The sequence below is a fragment of the Haliotis cracherodii genome, unplaced genomic scaffold, assembly GCF_022045235.1.
Source record: "Haliotis cracherodii isolate W230 unplaced genomic scaffold, xgHalCrac1.p SCAF_13, whole genome shotgun sequence".
NCBI classification, from domain to species: Eukaryota; Metazoa; Mollusca; class Gastropoda; order Lepetellida; family Haliotidae; genus Haliotis; species Haliotis cracherodii.
This window is the reverse complement of record NW_027266268.1, coordinates 3012175-3034349: the sequence shown is the minus strand read 5'-3', so window position 1 is coordinate 3034349 and position 22175 is coordinate 3012175. Positions and strand designations below refer to the sequence as shown.

The following is a 22175-nucleotide window of genomic DNA, read 5'->3' as shown; positions in this document are numbered from 1 at the left end:
TCTTCTCATGAGTCTTCCTGTAAATCTTCTCATGAGTCTTCCTGTAAGTCTTCCTGTGAGTCATCCTGTAAGTCTTCCCATGAGTCTTCCTGTAAACCTTCTCATGAGTCTTCCTGTAAATCTTCTCATGAGTCTTCTTGTACGTTTTCCTGTGAGTCTACCTGAAAATCTTCCTGTAAGTCTTCCCATGAGTCTTCCTTTAAGTTTTCATGAATGTCTTCCTGTAAATCTTCTCATGAGTCTTCCTGAAAATCTTCCTGTGATTCTTCCTGTAAGTCTTCATGTAAGTCTTCCCATGAGTCTTCCTGTAAGTTTTCATGTATGTCTTCTGGACATCTTCTCATGAGTCTGCCTGTAAGCCTTCCTGTGAGTCATCCTGTAAATCTTCCCGTGAGTCTTCCTGTAAATCTTCTCATGAGTCTTCCTGTAAATCTTCTCATGAGTCTTCCTGTGAGTCATCCTGTAAGTCTTCCCATGAGTCTTCCTGTAAATCTTCTCATGAGTCTTCCTGTAAATCTTCTCATGAGTCTTCCTGTAAGTCTTCCTGTAAGTCTTCCTGTGAGTCATCCCATGAGTCTTCCTGTAAGTCTTCTCATGAGTCTTCCTGGAAGTCTTCCTGTGAGTCTTCCTGTAAGCATTCCTGTGAGTCTTCCTGAAAATCTTCCTGTAAGTCTTCCTGTAAGTCTTCCCATGAGTCTTCCTTAAAGTTTTCATGAATGTCTTCCTGTCAATCTTCTCATGAGTCTTCCTGTTAATCTTCTCATGAGTCTTCCTGTAAGTCTTCCTGTGACTCTTCCTGTAAGTCTTCCCATGAATCTTCCTATAAGTCTTCCCGTGAGTCTTCCTGTAAGTCTTCCTGTGAGTCTTCCTGAAAATCTTCCTGTAAGTCTTCATGTAAGTCTTCTCATGAGTCTTCCTGTAAATCTTCTCATGAGTCTTCCTGTAAATCTTCTCATGAGTCTTCCTGTAAATCTTCTCATGAATCTTCCTGTAAGTCTTCCCATGAGTCTTCCTGTAAGTCTTCCTGTGAGTATTCATATACGTCTTCATATGAGCCCTCCTGTAAGTCTTCTTGTGAGTCTTCCCGTGGGTCTTCCTGTAAGTCACTGTTGTTATGTCCACAGTATGATACTGCTGTTGTGTTGACAGTGTGATACTGTTGTTGTGTTGACAGTATGATACTGTTGTTTTATTGACAGAACAGCAGTGTCACACTGTCAACACAACCACAGTATCACACTGTCAACACAACAACAGTATCATACTGTTAACCAAACAACAGTATCATACTAGTATGATACTGTTGTTGTGTTGACAGTGTGATACTGTTGTTGTCCTGACAGTAAGGTGTTGTTGTTGTGTTGACAGTATGACACTGTTGTTGTACTGACAGTAAGGTATGGTTGTTATGTTGACAGTGTGAATACTTCCTGGACTCAGGAGAGAAACATGCTTGCTACTGCTACAGTCCCCAAGGTAGGGTGGTCCCCGGGACATACACCATGGCGCCCAGCTTCCCACGTTGTAACGGTAAGTGTTGTATTGCCAATGATGACCCTATGCTATATTGCCAGTGATGACCCTATGTTGTATTGCCAGTGATGACCCTATGCTATATTGCCAGTGATGACCCTATATTGTTTTGCCAGTGATGACCCTATGCTATATTGCCAGTGATGACCCTATGTTGTTTTGCCAATGATGACCGTATGCTTTATTTCCAGTGATGACCCTATGTTATTTTGCCAGTGATGAACCTATGTTATTTTGCCAGTGATGACCCTATGTTGTATTGCAAAGTGATGACCCTATGCTATATTGCTAATGATGACCCTATGCTATATTGCCAGTGATGATCCTATGTTGTTTTGCCAGTGATGACCCTATGCTATATTGCCAGTGATGACCCTATGGTGTTTTGCAAGTGATGACCGTATGCTTTATTTTCAGTGATGACCCAATGTTATTTTGCAAGTGATGACCCTATGTTGTATTGCAAAGGGATGACCCTATAATATATTGCTAATGATGACGCTATGTTGTATCGCCAGTGATGACCCTATGCTATATTGCCAGTGATGACCCTATGCTATATTGCCTATGATGACCCTATGTTGTATTGCCAATGATGACCCTATGTTGTATTGCCAATGATGACACTATGTTGTATTGCCAATGATGACCCTATGTTGTATTGCCAATGATGACACTATGTTGTATTGCCAATGATGACACTATGTTGTATTGCCAATGATGACCCTATGTTGTATTGCCAGTGATGACCCTATGTTGTATTCCCCGTGATGCCATCAGGTACCCAGCCCCAGTGTGATGACGTCTTGTGTGCTCTGAACTGTTCTCATGGATTAAGGAAGGATATGAGAGGATGCCCTGTATGCGAATGTAGAAAGCCCTGTGATGTAAGTAGCTAAGTTACACTTCGGAAAGTAACTAACTAAAGAAACTGACTAACCTAGTCTCCTGTCTGGACCATCATTATACTCTGGGTATGGATACATGATCTAATAATAGGTCATAGTCATAGTCGGGGCACGGGTGGCCCAATCATCTAAGATGCCCCGATTCTCTGTGCAGAATTGCGTCCCTTGGGCACGCCAGAAACCTATGAAATGATGTTCATTTCACCACACCGAACACCTGGGTACATTTCACCACACAGAACACATTGGTACATTTGACCACAGTGAACACCTGGGTTTCATTTGACCACATTGAACTTCTGGGTATATTTTACCACACTGAACACCTGGTCACATTTCACCACACTGAACTTCTGGGTACATTTCACCACACTGAACACCTGGGTACATTTTACCACACTGAACACCTGGGTACATTTTACCACACTGAACACCTGGCTACATTTGACCACACTGAACACCTTTGTACATTTCACCACACTGAACACCTGGGTACATTTGACCACAGTGAACACATGGGTACATTTCACCACACTGAACACCTGGGTACATTTGACCACAGTGAACACATGGGTACATTTCACCACACTGAACACCTGGGTACATTTTACCACACTGAACACCTGGTCACATTTCACCACACTGAACACCTGGTCACATTTCACCACACTGAACTTCTGGGTACATTTCACCACACTGAACACCTGGGTACATTTTACCACACTGAACACCTGGGTACATTTTACCACACTGAACACCTGGTCACATTTCACCACACAGAACACCTGGGTACATTTCACCACACTGAACACCTGGGTACATTTCACCACACTGAACACCTGGGTACATTTCACCACACTGAACACCTGGCTACATTTGACCACACTGAACACCTTTGTACATTTCACCACACTGAACACCTGGGTACATTTGACCACAGTGAACACATGGGTACATTTCACCACACTGAACACCTGGGTACATTTTACCACACTGAACACCTGGGTACATTTCACCACACTGAACACCTGGGTACATTTCACCACACTGAACACCTGGGTACATTTCACTACAAGTGGGAAGCCTATTCTTGGTCCCGCAGTCATATTACAGGAATAGTAAACAAAGAAGCTTCAACCTTGGCTCAGTGACTGACTGACTGCTTGTATTTCCAGGGTATGATGTGCCCCAAGGGAGCCCGCTGTGTGGGCAGTGGCCATGGTGGACCAGAGTGCAGACGCAGTAAGATGGCATTTCTTTCCAAATTGTGTCTGAGACTAGTGGTCCTTCAGCATCCTGTTATCTCTAAAACCCTGAAGGTCTGGCCTATGTTCCTCCTCCTCCATTAATCTTGTTATTGTCTGGGTGCACCCCTATTTGTGTCACCGCCGTGTTGTAACTCAGACATGGTATGTGCCGCAATCTGCAGCATTCTTAATAGCTGCCTGCCCGCTATCCTGCGGCCAGTAATTTTCTAGGGGGCCAGTTATCTCTCTCAAGCCACGAATCCAACCTGTCCAGTAAAGTCCAGCAGTTTAATTAGCATTCCTAATGTACTTGTAAATAGGACCTGTGAATATCCGGGTGAGAATAGGTCTTCAGCGACCCATGCTTGCCATAAGAGGTGACTTTGTTGATGCATGTCATCGATCCCAATTGCTTGGAACAGTGCTGATGTTATCAATCACTGGATTGTCTTGTCCAGACTCAGTTATTTACGGACCGGAATATTGCTGATTGCAGCGTTAACCAACAAACAAACTTTAAAATGATAACAAGTTTGGATGATTGCATCCTCTGAACCAATCACATTGCAGACCATAATTATTACCATTGTTAGCATGTGATTCAGTGTACGCGATGGCACAAACAAAGAAATACAATACATGTCCACTGGATGCCCTGGCCAGTTAGGGGGCACGGGTGGCCCAGTCATCTTAGGCGCAGTGATTTGCTGTGCAGAGTTGTGTCCCTTTGGCACGCCAGAAACCTATGATTGTGGGTTTCGAATCCTGATTCGCCCCGATTATGTTTCTAGGTTTGTCAGCACCATACCCGTGCTCGTGGGTTTCACCGAAGTGGTAAATGTCTGAGACCTGCATACCTTCAGTCTTTCCTCCCACATTAAGCTGACACGCCGCGATATGACTGGAATACTGTTAAAAGCGGTGTTAAACCCAACTCACTCACTCACTGGCCAGATAGATATTGGACTGGTATCATGCACTGCATATCTGTACTCCACTGTAGCTGCACATGGCCCCTGTCTGTATGCTGGTGTTTGTGTTGTAGCCATGAAACATGGCATGTGCCCAATGGATTCTATTCCCACTATGGAGACTCTGAGGCGGATGTTCATGGAAACGATGCAGAACTGCGACATGACGTGTCACGATGATGCGGACTGTGAGGGGGACAAGAAATGTTGTGGTAGCTGTGGCAACAAGTGTGTCACACCCTACAGTGAGTATCATCTTTCATACAAGTATTGGTGGAGAAACACCACAACCATATACTGACCTAGATATCTGTACTTCACATGACCACAGTATTTTCCATGATGTATATGCACAAACCTCAGTAAATCACAGATTTGTGTCTGCTATGTTCCTGTGGCTGCCTGCTGTAGAATCAGGACTCGGTCACTGAATCAGTTTTTGTACATTGACAACCAGTTTTTAAGACTAAAACATAAAGACAAAAAGAATTCTCAACTGCTTTGTGTTAAAACAAACATCTCCTTCAGTAGCCATGATGAAAATGGGTATTGGCATTGTCCTGTGGTTCTCTCACCAAGTGGCATTACCATAGAGATACATGCACAGGGTGATTATTTGACAAGATACACAGAGTATTTCAATGGTGACAAATAAATAAGCTTTCATGTTATTCGAGCCATCTTTACTCATAAAATGTTTTTAAACTCCTGATATGTCATTATGGGGAGATGTATTGTCCTGGTGACGAGGAAGATTCAGGTAAAGATAGATTTTCAGCAACCCATGCTTGTGCCCTATGAAGATTCAGGTTAAGATAGATTTTCAGCAATCCTTGCTTGTCCCCCGTTTAGATCCGGATTAAAATAGATCTTCAGGAACCCTTGCTTGTCCCCCGTTTAGATCCGGATTAAAATAGATCTTCAGGAACCCTTGCTTGTCCCCCGTTTAGATCCGGATTAAAATAGATCTTCAGCAACCCATGCTTGTCCCCCGTTTAGATCCGGATTAAGATAGATCTTCAGCAACCCTTGCTTGTCCCCCGTTTAGATCCGGATTAAGATAGATCTTCAGCAACCCTTGCTTGTCCCCCGTTTAGATCCAGATTAAAATAGATCTTCAGCAACCCTTGCTTGTCCCCCGTTTAGATCCGGATTAGAATAGATCTTCAGCAACCCTTGCTTGACATAAGAAGCGACTATGCTTGTTGTAAGAGGCCACTAACAGGATCGGATGGTCAGGCTCGCATGTCATCGTATCCCAAATGCCTTGCTCAATGCTCATATCAATCACTGAATTTTTTGGTCCAGACACAATTTTTGACAGACCGCTGTCATACAGCTGGGATATTGCTGAGTGCAGCATTAAGCAACACACAAACATAGTCCTGGACCCAACATCAGTCCAGCCTCCTTGTTTCCTGTGTTTCAGTGCCTGAGAACTGCCAGAAGAAGAAGGAAGTCTTGATGGCACACTGGGACCTGTACCAGAACATGTCCAAATTCCTCCAGAATGACACCATGACTAGTAAGGCCAACCAGACCTACCCAGCAATGATGCACAGTGCCATGGCATGGGTCCGGACGACGACACACATGTGGAGGCCTTCCTGCAACGCTAGCGGAGACTACGAACGTGTGCAGTGCGAGTATAATCTGAGGACCGAGCAAAAGGATCACTGTTTCTGTTCCAACATAGATGGCCAACGCATCAATGGCACTGACACCAGGCCACCCACGGATCCAGTCTGCACCGGTGAGAAATTTCTTCTGTCACAAACAATAGCAGTGTGAAAAGAAATAATGAAAACAAGTGGGTGTTCTTGGGAAATGACTTAATAAATAATTCTTTTATTGAGATATCGGATTGTTGGAATGTTTTACTGGTTTACAGTTTTATTACAATATCACTTTAGCATTGTAATTGCTAAACATTATGACATTGTGACATCTTGTAAAAGAAAATCTTGATACCTTTAGCGTGATTGCAAATGTAGTTGGTTACAAATTGTAACAGAAATCCTTGTAACTATGTAAATGAGACATTGTCGATGTGATGTTACATGTTTACTCATTCGGTGTGAAAGTAAACTCCCCCACTGGGAGACAGATGATTCAGGCCACAACTTACTTTACAGTGAAGCCTGGACACTGCCCCACTGGAATGGCCACGCCGACTGAGTGTAGCGTGTCTTGCAGGGGAGACTACGACTGTGGCGGCCATGACAAGTGCTGCAATGTGGGCTGCAGTGCCCGCTGCCTCGGGCCCATGAACGACACAGCAGCACCGCACCAGGGTCAGTTAACAGCTTAGCTTTCTTGTCATCTTTTTCTGCAATGAAATAACTATCTATTCTGTCTATCTGCATCCCTGGACCATTGTGGCAAAGTGATGCACTTTGGTAATGACCAAAAGTCATTTAATTATTTGTGGGTTATGACTGTTTAATGACAATGTTTCTCAGAGGGATTATAATTTTTTTCTACTTGAAATTTAAAAAAATTGTATTACCTAAGTAAACTTAAGATAATGAATGTTTTAATGAACAGTGAATCCTAAGTGTGTAGTCTCAACTATAACTGATGTAACTCTCTGTTGTGGGCCTTCAGCTGGTTTCTGTTGCTGCTTTTCCTTTGTTATTAAAATACTGGTGGTATCACAGATTTCAATTGCACTTTCATATTGCCTTCAGTATCACCTTTAATCACTTTCAAATAGAGTAAACCTAAATGTCCTCTGTCCACAGTTGCCAATATGTCTGCCCTGTTTAGAAGTGTCTGTGTCAGATTCAAGGACATGAATATCTGCCAGAGCGGCAGCCAGTGCGTGGGCAGCTGGGAACGGGGAGACCTCTGTGCCTGCCCCGCTGGATACCAAGGACCCTTCTGTGACAGGATGCTAGCTGATGGAGGTGAGAGGCCATTTCAGTTTTCTCCATTTTACATCCTTTTTCCTGTTTCAAAGTCCATTTTCCAACCTTTATCATTCTAACAGATCCATTTTCTATCCCCTATCATTCTAACAGATCCATTTTCCATCCTTTATCATTCTAACAGATCCATTTTCTATCCTTTATCATTCTAACAGATCCATTTTCTATCCTTTATCATTCTAACAGATCCATTTTCCATCCATTATCATTCTAACAGATCCATTTTCCATCCATTATCATTCTAACAGATCCATTTTCTATCCTTTATCATTCTAACAGATCCATTTTCTATCCTTTATCATTCTAACAGATCCATTTTCCAACCTTTATCATTCTAACAGGTCCATTTTCCATTCTTTATCATTCTAACAGGTCCATTTTCCATCCTTTTCCTTTCTTTCAAGTCTTATCCTCATCTTGGAAATACTGCAGCCGTCCCAGAGATGGAGAGCCTTACTGATTGAATTTCATGCCCTCTTATCAGATATGTTTTCTAGCAGTTGGTTTAAACCGTTATGCCACACCACACCACACCACACCACACCACACCACACCACACCACGCCATGCCATGCCACGCCACGCCACGCCACGCCACGCCACGCCACGCCACACCACACCACACCACACCACTTCATTGTGAAAATGATGACATCAACAAATCTTTCAAAGTAGTACCGACCTGTGAAAATCCGGGTAAGAATAGGTCTTTCGCAAACTGATAGTGGCTTCTTACAGCAAGCATTAACGGATCGGGTGGTCATGCAGGCTTGCTGACATGATTGATGCATATCATCGTATCCCAGTTGCGTAGATGGATACTCATGATATCAATCTTTGGATTGTCTGGTCCAGACTCAATTATTTACAGACTGCCATCATACAGCTAGAATATTGCTGAGTGCAAACAACAAACAAACGAACAGACAAACAAACAAACAAACAAATATACTCATGAACCCAAAATTTGTCCAGCACATTGTTGAGTGATGTTTTTGGCGATCTCAAATCTTAAAGTTTCTGGTGTGTTTGTCTCTTCCAATTTTTTCTCTCTTCTCCTGGCAGAGCCTGCACCCAGTGTTTGTGAGAAGAGACACAGGCTGTTCAACATGATCATGGACCCAACCTATGCTCACTTCAAGACGATGTTTATGACCTATGCCAATATGTCCTCTCTGCCTGTCATGAAGGCGAACTGTTCCGCCGGGGGATTTAACCCAGTTCAGTGTGATCACGACATTACTGATGGTAGCCGGAAATGGTGCTACTGTGTAAACGAATCCGGCGACCCAATACCCAGTTCACGAGTCCCCAGCCCTCACTGGCCACGTTGTGGAGGTAATTGTGGATGCACTGTAGATTTGTATGGAACAAAAAGTTGGATATTACAACACTTCTTCCAAAGCTATGTTGTTGAGTGGGAGTGGCTCAGATTTGAAGATAGCATGTTCACTGTTGTGAAACTGTGCTGCCTTGTGCATGTTACTGCAGGACTGTCCACCAGTGCATTCCCAGTCTGGACAGTAGCCTAGTCACCACACACTGGGGCATTTGGCCTAGTTGTGTCTTGGGGTTTTAATGCAGAACTTGCATCACTGACCACAGGGCTCAGATTAAACAAAATACAGACAAATGAAAGAGTTTACAAGGCAAAATGATGTACAAAATGTTGTGTTGAATGTTCTTCATCGGGTAGCATCTGTTAGCTTGTTAGTGTGTGAAAAGGATTATAGAGAAACAGAAACACTCAAAATATGGATGTATTTATCTTTAGAACATTTGCTGTTTGTGTTAACGCTGAAGCTGAACATCACTCTCAATATTAAGTTCAGCGCTCAGTAAGGTTCAGGGTATAATGGGTAAGAATGATTGGATGCAGACACCTAGCTGTGATATGTCTCAATGCTTTTGCATGTTAGTGTCAGTCAACTTTAAACCTTGTCAGGTCCACATTCACTTAGAAGAGGTCATTAGTGTACAGGGCTTGCAGTGTTTCAGGCTTCAGGCCACAGAATCAGCTAAATGCTGTTGGGAGGTAAACACACACTGTTTTGTGTTTAATCTGGTCTGGTATTAATGGTGAAACCTCCCCAGGACTAAGAGTCCTCACTAAAGATGGATAACACTTTACTCTACTACATTTCAACTGTACTGTAGCTCCAAATGACATATGCCGATCTCTCTTGCAGACATGCACTGTGAGGCAGGCCACCGACTGTATGACACGAGCGGTCATGCCAGGGCCTGCGATCCACGGTCAAGGCAGTGCCCAACTGGGTACGAGTGTAAAAACATTGCCTATGGCAAGCATGTGTGCTGTATTGACCTCCAGGGTATGTACTTGTTCAGTTTCAAGGCTTTGGTCATCTGCCCCTAAGTGCACTGTACATGTTGTATTGAGTGGTATCATAGTAACTATAGGTCCAGACTGGTATCACAGCAGTTCTCAGGATTCTCCATGAAGTTTAAGGGTCTGACCATTTGATCTGGGGGGCCAGGGATTTTATCATGGAGTCATAGCATAAATTAAGAAATATCTGGTTTTGCTGATGAAGCAGAAATATATCTAGCCTTTATACAAATTCCCAAGACTCCCTGGAATATTAATGCTTATGCTTTTAGTGTTTCTCCTTCGAAAGTTATTCTTCACTACCATACAATATATCATCTTCCCGAGGCATGAGAGTAAACTGACTTTAAAAGTCCAGTTTCCACCCTTGCCGAACTAAGCTGGAATTCCTCGATCATAGCGCCACCAGTGGCTATTATGAGTTATGTCCCTTCTAAGCCTCTCCTGTGGATCAATCAGATTCCACCGCTTGTATAACTTGCATTTGCTTCAAACAAAATGGCGGCGCCCGGTCAAGGCAATCTAATCAATAATCAAGATCTATATTGTGATAAAATGGGTCTTGCATCGCGAAGTGCATCAAAACATGTGAGCATCTTGATTAGATACATGAAAAGATTTGGAAAATATCTGTTGACAAGGCTTTGGTGGTGGACATCTTTTGCAAATCCTGCAATCAACGGAAATCTGCACGGCAGTTTACGGATCGGATTTCGATTTTGTTGCGCGATTTTGATCGGACTATGCATAAACTCGTTAGTCCATCCAAAATGTAACTAAAAAAACTGGACTTTTATAGTGAGTTAACTCCCTTGCCTCAGGAAGATGACAATATGTAGGAAGGGTGTGGGTGAGGGAAGGATGTGGGTGAGGGAAGGGTGTGGGTGAGGGAAGGGTGTGGGAGAGGGAAGGGTGTGGGAGAGGGAAGGGTGGGGGAGAGGGAAGGGTGGGGGAGAAGGAAGGGTGTGGGTGAGGGAAGGGTAGGGGAGAGGGAAGGGTGTGGGTGAGGGAAGGGTGTGGGTGAGGGAAGGGTAGGGGAGAGGGAAGGGTGAGGGTGAGGGAAGGGTGTGGGAGAGGGAAGGGTGGGGGAGAAGGAAGGGTGTGGGTGAGGGAAGGGTAGGGGAGAGGGAAGGGTGTGGGTGAGGGAAGGGTGTGGGTGAGGGAAGGGTGTGGGAGAGGGAAGGGTGTGGGAGAGGGAAGGGTGGGGGAGAAGGAAGGGTGTGGGTGAGGGAAGGGTAGGGGAGAGGGAAGGGTGTGGGTGAGGGAAGGGTGTGGGTGAGGGAAGGGTAGGGGAGAGGGAAGGGTGTGGGTGAGGGAAGGGTGTGGGTGAGGGAAGGGTAGGGGAGAGGGAAGGGTGTGGGTGTGGGTGAGGGAAGGGTGTGGGTGAGGGAAGGGTGAGGGAAGGGTAGGGGAGAGGTGAGGGTGAGGGAGAGGGAAGGGTGTGGGAGAGGGAAGGGTGTGGGTGTGGGTGAGGGAAGGGTGTGGGTAAGGGAAGGGTGTGGGTAAGGGAAGGGTGTGGGTGAGGGAAGGATGTGGGAGAGGGAAGGGTGTGGGTGAGGGAAGGGTAGGGGAGAGGGAAGGGTGAGGGTGAGGGAAGGGTGTGGGAGAGGGAAGGGTGGGGGAGAAGGAAGGGTGTGGGTGAGGGAAGGGTAGGGGAGAGGGAAGGGTGTGGGTGAGGGAAGGGTGTGGGTGAGGGAAGGATGTGGGAGAGGGAAGGGTGTGGGTGTGGGTGAGGGAAGGGTGTGGGTAAGGGAAGGGTGTGGGTAAGGGAAGGGTGTGGGTGAGGGAAGGGTGTGGGTGAGGGAAGGGTGTGGGTGAGGGAAGGGTGTGGGTGAGGGAAGGATGTGGGAGAGGGAAGGGTGTGGGTGAGGGAAGGGTGTGGGTGAGGGAAGGGTGTCAGTGAGGGAAGGGTGTGGGTGAGAGAAGGGTGGAGTTAGAGAATTGTGAAGGTGAGAGAAGGATGTGGGAGAGGGAAGGGTGTGGAAGAAGAAAGAGTGTGGGTGAGGGAAGGGGGTGGGTGAGGGAAGGGTGTGGGAGAGGGAAGGGTGTTGGTGAGGGAAGGGCATCAAAGTGGCATTAAACCCAAATCGCTCACTCACTAACATATGAGTTGAGGTGTAAGCTGTTTATTAAACCTTGCAAACATTGTGACAGTCAGAAGCCATTTCTGAATGCAATAGTCTTTATTTCAGCCATGTCTATATCCCTGGTTACACAATAGTTGTGGAGAATGTCTGATTCTTTCTGTAGTGAATCAGATGCTAATATGAGATTATCAGCGAGCAGTATTGCTAGAATGTTATACATTGTATTGTTACAATAAAAAATCTCCATATTTAACTGTGTACTGATAGATATAAGCAGTTCTTTTATGGCAATTGAAATGACTGTATATCTGACAAGTAAACCTGTGTTTATGTTTCACCCAAGACACCCTGAACCTGCTGTTCATCTGACTGCCAACTATGTAAGTGTGTGTGTCTTGTCTGCTACAGGCCACAGTGACATGTGTCGGCTGACCCCCAACCCTGGACAGAGGTGTGCCGACGCAGAGCAGACATGGTCCAACTATTACTACTACAACTCCACACTGGGGAGGTGCAAACTCTTCCTGTACAGAGGTTGCCATGGTAACCAGAACAAGTTCATGACAGAAAGTGCATGCAACCAGAGTTGTGCTGGGAAAGGTCTGTTTTAGTCAACAGTTACAATATTACTGTAAATTGAATTTAGAATTCCTGATTTTACTGTTTACATTTACTGTTTTTCCTATTCTGAGGACACGTGTTTTAATGTTTAAACCTATCCTATCTCTTTCTTCTTCTTCTTCGGTCCTATGTGGAAACATGCTTGAACACTGTTTCAATCTCCTAAAACCCAAAAATTCACTCGAACACACCCCAGCATCTCTATGGTTACGATGAACAACTGGGTCAATTACGTGCTCTTGCGCACAGTAACCTTCCACGTTTTGACCACATGCGTCTCTCGACCAACTCATTCTCTTTCTAATCCCCACTGTGTGTGTCCGATTGTTTTGACTTATTTTTGTGGTTTGAGACAGTCTACAACATGGGAAAGAAGGACAAACCTCGCCCAAGGACAAACCTCGTGCAAAATGCAGATGAACTTATTCAACATCTAGATGTGCATCCGTACAGATATGCTAGACCGCAGATCCGTGTTACTCACCATTCCTGAGTCAAGTACGGTGAACGCTTCTCTGTTCAAGATCCCATTCTTAGAATCGTCAACTCACACAATCGTGGGAGGAATGATAATCTGACCAGTCCTTCCAAGGCTTCTTATCCGACCACTCCCAATCATCTATCTCAGGATTGTTAGTAGGAAGCCACATGGGATCAGGGGTCTGAGGATCGGGAGCCACTCTCCCGCTCTAAGGATCAGCTTTCAGGATTGGACTGATGCTCTCGACGTTCCTCGCAACATGATCGTTCACATCGATCCCAAGTTCGTGCACGCCGGGTGATGGAGACCTTGGTAATACTAACATGAATCAAGGTCAAGGTCAACTTTGGGTGACCAGGCTTCAGCTGGTTCCCACTTGAGATGCCCTTCCAACTATAGAGATTGGCCCCCTTGTTGTAGTGTGAAAAGAGATGATGAACAGTCGCACCCTATTGTCTGTCGGAGATAGCGCTGTGACATGTTTAAAGATTCCATACACGTAGAACAAACCAGGGTCAATCTAAGTTGTCAGCTGTTTCATCTATGCGTTTACATGCAGCTATGCGGTCACTTTTTGAATGACAACAAACATGAAACACATGTGGCATGTATTCCCGATCTCATGTTTCGCGTAATGTTTTTGGTCATCATCCAGCTTCCTTGTGTGTATCTCACGGTTGTAGTCTATACAGGCTAGGGTATCTGTGGCCTTCTATCCTACCATGGGATTAAATACATAGTGTGAGATAGGAAACGCTTAAAGATTGGAAATCACACCCGACCATCCCTGCATCTCAGTTCCACTAGCCTGATACCTCTACGAAAGTGAATAAGAGTAGAGAGATGCACGTGGTCAAAGTGTGAAATGTTACCGAGCATGAGAGCAAGTTAATTAACCCAGTAGTTGGTCGTATCCATGCAGATGCTGGGGTGTGCTGGAGCGAATGCTTTTGCTATTTTCCACCTTTTGTTGTCTTAGTAAATTGACATCCATAAATTCTCTACCTTATGTGTATCACTTCTAAATGCCTTTCAAAGACCTGGGGTTCAAACACGTTTCCACATAGGATCGAAAAAGAAAGAATATCTGCGTAGTGTAAGATAGGATAAGTATATGAAAATACAAATTATGCTAAAATTTCCAATTTTCGAAAAGAAAAGTTTCTATTTACAAGTATCAAGCACCCCTCTCATGGACAGGAAGTACTGGTAGCACTATCACCTCTCTCATGGACAGGAAGTACTGGTAGCACTATCACCCCTCTCATGGACAGGAAGTACTGGTAGCCCTATCACCTCTCTCATGGACAGGAAATACTGGTAGCACTATCACCTCTCATGGACAGGAAATACTGGTAACACTATCACCTCTCTCATGGACAGGAAATACTGGTAGCACTATCACCTCTCATGGACAGGAAGTACTGGTAGCACTATCACCTCTCATGGACAGGAAATACTGGTAACACTATCACCTCTCTCATGGACAGGAAATACTGGTAGCACTATCACCTCTCATGGACAGGAAGTACTGGTAGCACTATCACCTCTCTCATGGACAGGAAGTACTGGTAGCACTATCACCTCTCATGGACAGGAAATACTGGTAACACTATCACCCCTCATGGACAGGAAGTACTGGTAGCACTATCAACTCTCTCATGGACAGGAAGTACTGGTAACACTATCACCTCTCATGGACAGGAAGTACTGGTAGCACTATCAACTCTCTAATGGACAGGAAGTACTGGTAACACTATCACCTCTCATGGACAGGAAGTACTGGTAACACTATCACCTCTCATGGACAGGAAGTACTGGTAACACTATCACCTCTCATGGACAGGAAGTACTGGTAACACTATCACCCCTCATGGACAGGAAGTACTGGTAGCACTATCAACTCTCTCATGGACAGGAAGTACTGGTAACACTATCACCTCTCATGGACAGGAAGTACTGGTAGCACTATCAACTCTCTAATGGACAGGAAGTACTGGTAACACTATCACCTCTCATGGACAGGAAGTACTGGTAACACTATCACCTCTCATGGACAGGAAGTACTGGTAACACTATCACCTCTCATGGACAGGAAGTACTGGTAGCACTATCACCTCTCATGGACAGGAAGTACTGGTAGCACTATCACCTCTCATGGACAGGAAGTACTGGTAGCACTATCACCTCTCATGGACAGGAAGTACTGGTAGCACTATCAACTCTCTCATGGACAGGAAGTACTGGTAGCACTATCACCTCTCATGGACAGGAAGTACTGGTAGCACTATCAACTCTCTCATGGACAGGAAGTACTGGTAACACTATCACCTCTCATGGACAGGACTTTCTGGTGGCATTATCCTACTAGTCCAAGCATGTTTCATAAATTATTTTTAGGTATAAACACTCCTATTAGGGATAGCAACTACTATTAGCACAAGTAATCATGATGAGTGCTTACATACTTGAAATTGGAAGTTGTGCAGAAACACAAGATGTATGAAATTTATGTTGTTTTCAGAGAAGCCTGGCATGTGTCCCATGATGAGGCCAAGTGGGAACCAGCGTTACTGCAAGGACTACTGCAGGACTGACAGAAACTGCACTGAGGATAGAAAGTGTTGTCAGACTGGCTGCGGACGAAGGTGCACACTGCCTACAGGTAACACAGCTCATTTGGGGCACTCTGCCTACAGGTAACACATAGCTCAGTTGAGGCACTCTGCCTACAGGTAACACATAGCTCAGATGGGACTCTCTGCCTACAGGTAACACACAGCTCATTTGGGGCACTCTGCCTGCAGGTAACACATAGCTCATTTGGGGCACTCTGCCTACAGGTAACACATAGCTCAGATGGGACTCTCTGCCTACAGGTAACACATAGCTCATTTGGGGCACTCTGCCTACAGGTAACACACAGCTCAGTTACTGCACTATGCGTACAGGTAACACATAGCTCAGTTGGGGCACTCTGCCTACAGGTAACACATAGCTCAGTTGGAGCACTCTGCCTACAGGTAACACATAGCTCAGTTGGAGCACTCTGCCTACAGGTAACACATAGCTCAGTTACTGCACTATGCCTACAGGTAACACATAGCTCAGTTACTGCACTATGCCTACAGGTAACACATAGCTCAGTTACTGCACTATGCCTACAGGTAACACATAGCTCAGTTACTGCACTATGCCTACAGGTAACACATAGCTCAGTTACTGCACTATGCCTACAGGTAACACTTAGCTCAGTTGGGGCACTCTGCCTACAGGTAACACATAGCTCAGTTGGGGCACTCTAACCGGCAGGTAAGACATAGCTCAGTTGGGGCACTCTGCCTACAGGTAACACATAGCTCAGTTGGGGCACTCTGCCTACAGGTAACACACAGCTCAGTTGGGGCACACTGCCTACAGGTAAGACATAGCTCAGTTGGGGCACACTGCCTACAGGTAACACAGCTCATGACGGGCACTCTGCCTACAGGTAACACAGCTCATGACGGGCACTCTGCCTACAGGTAACACATAGCTCAGTTGGGGCACTCTGCCTACAGGTAACACACAGCTCAGTTGGGGCACACTGCCTACAGGTAAGACATAGCTCAGTTGGGGCACTCTGCCTACAGGTAACACAGCTCATGACGGGCACTCTGCCTACAGGTAACACATAGCTCAGTTGGGGCACTCTGCCTACAGGTAACACATAGCTCAGTTGGGGCACACTGCCTACAGGTAAGACATAGCTCAGTTGGGGCACACTGCCTACAGGTAACACAGCTCATGACGGGCACTCTGCCTACAGGTAACACAGCTCATGACGGGCACTCTGCCTACAGGTAACACATAGCTCAGTTGGGGCACTCTGCCTACAGGTAACACACAGCTCAGTTGGGGCACACTGCCTACAGGTAAGACATAGCTCAGTTGGGGCACACTGCCTACAGGTAACACAGCTCATGACGGGCACTATGCCTACAGGTAACACATAGCTCAGTTGGGGCACTCTGCCTACAGGTAACACACAGCTCAGTTGGGGCACACTGCCTACAGGTAAGACATAGCTCAGTTGGGGCACACTGCCTACAGGTAACACAGCTCATGACGGGCACTCTGCCTACAGGTTACACAGCTCATGACGGGCACTCTGCCTACAGGTAACACATAGCTCAGTTGGGGCACTCTGCCTACAGGTAACACACAGCTCAGTTGGGGCACACTGCCTACAGGTAAGACATAGCTCAGTTGGGGCACACTGCCTACAGGTAACACAGCTCATGACGGGCACTCTGCCTACAGGTTACACAGCTCATGACGGGCACTCTGCCTACAGGTAACACATAGCTCAGTTGGGGCACTCTGCCTACAGGTAACACACAGCTCAGTTGGGGCACACTGCCTACAGGTAAGACATAGCTCAGTTGGGGCACTCTGCCTACAGGTAACACAGCTCATGACGGGCACTCTGCCTACAGGTAACACAGCTCATGACGGGCACTATGCCTACAGGTAACACATAGCTCAGTTGGGGCACTCTGCCTGCAGGTAAGACATAGCTCAGCTGGGGCACTCTGCCTACAGGTAAGACAGCTCAGTTGGGGCACACTGCCTACAGGTAACACAGCTCATGACGGGCACTCTGCCTACAGGTAACACACAGCTCAGTTACTGCACTATGCCAACACATAGTGGGCATCATCCTATGTTGAGAGACGTACAGATTGAGGTCTGTAGCTCCAATTGAGGGGTTTAGATTTATTTTTGAGCACAACAAAATATATTATTCGGTGGTTTTATCAGTTGTATTGTGCATGTTATTTGTTGCAGTTGATGAAGTCAACAAGAAATGCAGAGTGGGAGTGGAGTACCATCACCCCAATGGCTCTACGGTCTACTGTGGACGAGGACAGCCTTTATGCCCTGAGGGTTATGAGTGTAATGTGGATCCTATGGATGGACCATCCTTCTGCTGTCCTAAAGAAAGTAAGTCCTACCCTCGAGAGAGTAAGTCCTGTCCTAGAGAGGGTACGTCCTGCCCTAGAGAAAGTAAGTTCTGTCCTAGAGAAGGGATGCCTGCCTTAGAGAGGGTATGCCTGCCCTAGAGAAAGTAAGTTCTGTCCTAGAGAAGGGATGCCTGCCTTAGAGAGGGTATGCCTGCCTTAGAGAAAGTAAGTACTGTCCTAGAGAAGGTGTGCCTGCCATAGAGAGAGTAAGTCCAACCCTAGAGAGAGTAAGTATTGCCCAATTGTAATGGCAACAATGAGATAGGTCTTGGGACTGTTTCATATTTTGCTTACAACCCTCCATTTTATGAAGCGTTTTGTTCATAGTTCCCCCACAAATACATGTAACATTTTTTTATGAACCCCCAAATTATTTACTCCACCCAAACTAGAGACAATGGCAGAGTGAAACATGTCAGTAAGATAAATTCATTGCAGCAATATCACTCGTTACTTTGGGTATAAAACCTAATGCAGGACACATAAAACCCTATGTACCCCGAGCGATCCTGCTCCAACTTATAGTGTGTATGCATGGGACCAACGTGTGCCTGTGTTTCAGCTGTGCCTCTGAATGTCTGCCATGAACCGAGGGAGCCAGGCCCATGCAAGGCAATGATGCCCAGGTACTTCTTCAACAGGACATCAGAGCAGTGTCAACGCTTCACATATGGTGGTTGCCGGGGAAACAACAACAACTTCAACAGCCTTGAGGAATGCTGCAGTCAGTGCGGGACAAACAGATGTAAGCCAGTCCACCATCAGTCACAGATACTGATGAAGTCTATGATGACGTCACTGTCACGTTCACTAACATTCATGATGACCTTACATACACTGGCACTGATGACGTCACTGTCACGTTGACTACCATTAATGATGACCTTACATACACTGGCACTGATGATGTCACTGTCACGTTGACTACCATTAATGATGACCTTACATACACTGGCAGAGATGATGTCACATACACTGATGATGTCACAGCAGGGCTTAAAATTTCTTAAACCCAACTTGTCCTGCGGAGCAAGTAGATAATATTTTGTACTCGTCCTGCAATATTTTCACTTGTCCTGTTAAATTTTATAAAGTTTTATGTTCTCAATTATCATTTAGGACAGATGGAACAAAATTCTTCAGAGACCTTGCCATCTACGTTCAACCCCACCATTCAAACTCACTCAGCCACGCGTCTTGTGGTTTGTTTTCTTTTTTTACTCATACTGATTTTGAGAAAACATTTTTTTAACTGTTTGTTAATTAAATCATGTTTCTTTTGTCGTTAACCCCACCATCCCTGATCAAAAACTTAAAATCTCAGCTATTGTGTAATGTCAGCCATTTCCCTCACAAAATCATTCATCAGCTGTTCACTATCGCTTTGACATCTAAGCATCAGTAACAAGATTCTTACGACAAACAACATATACTTTTTAATTATCTCCTGAGTTTCGATACCTGCTGTGCAAGCGTACTTCCTGTTTATTTCTGTAACAGACATGTCATCTATTTATGATATGAGCGACATGTATTTCGTTGTTATTACAGTGTTCCCTCGCTTTTGCGTCCTTCAATATGGTGCTATCTCGGTTATAGCTCGCGGTGACATATAGCTTCCAAAATTGACTTACATTTTTATTAAACTCGAGGTTTACACTGACACAATGACTTTTCCTCATCTCCAAGAACATTATCAGCTGATCACTGCAAGCATGCATCACCGGAAATACCAGTCAACAAATACGATCTGAAGTTCGCAATTTAATCCCATTATTATGCTATCTGGTTATAAAATTGTGTTCATTGTTTATCTGGACTTATGCTTGTGATATATTTTATAATTTAAAAAAAAATGTGTTCAATATTGTTTACACCAATTTTGGCGAAATTGTTTGTAAAGTGATCGGTACATCACACAACTCACTGTTATTTACAGCAACCATGGTCAGATTACGGCTATTGACTCCTTGAAACAAACTTTAGTTGACAGAGAATGGATACTCATTAATGCCATACTTTGACTCGTTAAAAGTCATATTTGTGGCAATTTGTCTATTATATGTCAACAAAACGTTTTCGCCATCTAAATACACATAGTGTGGGAAGTCCCTATGGTGACTGGTCCAATTGTTTCATACATAAAAATATCCTGCCATAGCAATCAGCTGTACCAAAGTGCTACGCTTGAAATATATATAGTAAAAGCTGCAACTAAAACAACACGATATTGGAATATATTATTTTTGATAAAATTATTTTTTCAGATACAATTTCTTCCAACCATTGCATACAAGAAGTTGTATCATTGAGTAATTTTTAACTGAATCACTGGTAGATTTGGAGAAAATGTATGTACAGCTGATTGCTATTTCCGAGAAAAAAACACACGGTAAACTTAATTTCAGCTTACCAACAATGCCTTGGAGAGCAGGAAATAAAATTTAAATGGTAAATCATCATGTTTAGTAATATTTTACATCAAATTTCATATTTTTATTGACAAGTTTGTTATACCTTTCCTTTCATCTGAATTCGCTGAAGGGATACGATGTGTTTCAAGCGCATAACACTCGATAAATATTTGTTTACACTATCAATTATTAACAACTACTAATCTAACCTACAGCTCCACCGCTGATTGTCTATAACGTTCATTAGTTATTTGGACCCCAAAGGTAGCTTGTAGTGGGGGCGAGGGACCACTGTACTTAGATCGTGCGAGAGATGAAAATGCATTTTAAGTTCCTTATTTTTTGCATATTCTATTGAAAACAATTAGAGATAAATTGATGCGATTGAAATATATGTTCTCGCCCGGTAGGACAAGCGTTTCTTCAATTCTTCAAACAGACACTGATGATGTCACAGTCAGTTTATAGGAAATGTGTAACAGAAACGTCTCATGTTAGTCATGTTAAGCCAGTGTAAATATATCTGTAGTATTGATGTATCATCAAAACCAACCTGCATGAAATTACCTTATATCTGATGTTACTATTTAAAATATAAATTCTAACTCTCAGCTACCCTACTGATAGGTACTGTAAATAGGTGGTCTACCCACAACAATTTCCCTCCTTTTGAATGTGAATACATTTAGCCAGCAATTCTACTATGTGCTATGATCTTAACTATGTACTTTCAGCTCGCTGTAAGCCTGGCGAGTGCCGCAAGCCTCAACCCAACTATTTCGCTACATGCCAGGATGAATGCAAATCCGACTCCGAATGTACGGGCAACACTCGCTGCTGCTCCAATGGCTGTGGCCATGTCTGTCTTGTACCAGAGAGTGAGTTGTCCTTCCATTAGCAATACCCAGACAGCTGTGGCCACGTCTGTCTTGTACCAGAGAGTGAGTAGTCCCTCCATTAGCAATACCCAGACAGCTGTGGCCACGTCTGTCTTGTACCAGAGAGTGAGTAGTCCTTCCATTAGCAATACCCAGACAACTGTGGTCATGTCTGTCTTGTACCAGAGAGTGAGTAGTCCCTCCAATAGCAATACCCAGACAACTATGGCCATGTCTGTCTTGTACCAGAGTGTGAGTAGTCCTTCCATTAGCAATACCCAGACAACTGTGGCCACGTCTGTCTTGTACCAGAGAGCGAGTTGTCCTTCCATAAGCAAAACCCAGACAGCTGTGGCCACATCTGTCTTGTACCAGAGAGTGAGTAGTCCTTCCATTAGCAATACCCAGACAACTGTGGCCATGTCTGTCTTGTACCAGAGAGTGAGTTGCCCTTCCATTAGCAATACCCAGACAGCTGTGGCCATGTCTGTCTTGTACCAGAGAATGTGAGTGGAGATATCACCTTTGTTGTTTCAGTGACACAGACATGCCACATGAAGCTAAGGGAGGCTCACATGAAGCTTCAGCATCATAAGGGAGGCTGCCCTATGATCTCCATCCCCAGGTAAATAATACTGCCCCATGACCTCCATACTCAGTTTAATAATACTGCCCAGTGACCTCCATCCCCAGGTAAATGATACTGTGCCCCATGACCTCCATACTCAGGTAAATAACACTGACCCATGA

General features: G+C 44.7%; 2 protein-coding genes across 6 annotated transcripts in view; one reads left to right on the top strand and one right to left on the bottom strand.

Moving 5' to 3' along the window:
• The window catches only part of LOC139459512 (uncharacterized), a 177332-nt gene that overhangs the window by 119155 nt on the left and 36002 nt on the right, over window positions 1-22175 (top strand). For all 5 annotated transcript variants that reach the window (XM_071241015.1, XM_071241018.1, XM_071241017.1 and 2 more), the window contains 15 exons: window positions 1419-1530; window positions 2314-2420; window positions 3617-3683; window positions 4734-4904; window positions 6089-6412; window positions 6795-6953; window positions 7404-7568; window positions 8654-8926; window positions 9778-9921; window positions 12434-12625; window positions 15652-15792; window positions 17958-18113; window positions 18696-18878; window positions 21282-21425; window positions 21963-22050. In XM_071241015.1, the coding sequence (XP_071097116.1) occupies window positions 1419-1530; window positions 2314-2420; window positions 3617-3683; window positions 4734-4904; window positions 6089-6412; window positions 6795-6953; window positions 7404-7568; window positions 8654-8926; window positions 9778-9921; window positions 12434-12625; window positions 15652-15792; window positions 17958-18113; window positions 18696-18878; window positions 21282-21425; window positions 21963-22050 (2426 nt within the window). The remainder of the gene's footprint in view (window positions 1-1418; window positions 1531-2313; window positions 2421-3616; window positions 3684-4733; window positions 4905-6088; window positions 6413-6794; window positions 6954-7403; window positions 7569-8653; window positions 8927-9777; window positions 9922-12433; window positions 12626-15651; window positions 15793-17957; window positions 18114-18695; window positions 18879-21281; window positions 21426-21962; window positions 22051-22175) is intronic.
• Window positions 1-22175, bottom strand: part of LOC139459513 (coiled-coil-helix-coiled-coil-helix domain-containing protein 5-like) — a 433260-nt gene that overhangs the window by 403427 nt on the left and 7658 nt on the right. The window lies entirely within an intron of this gene.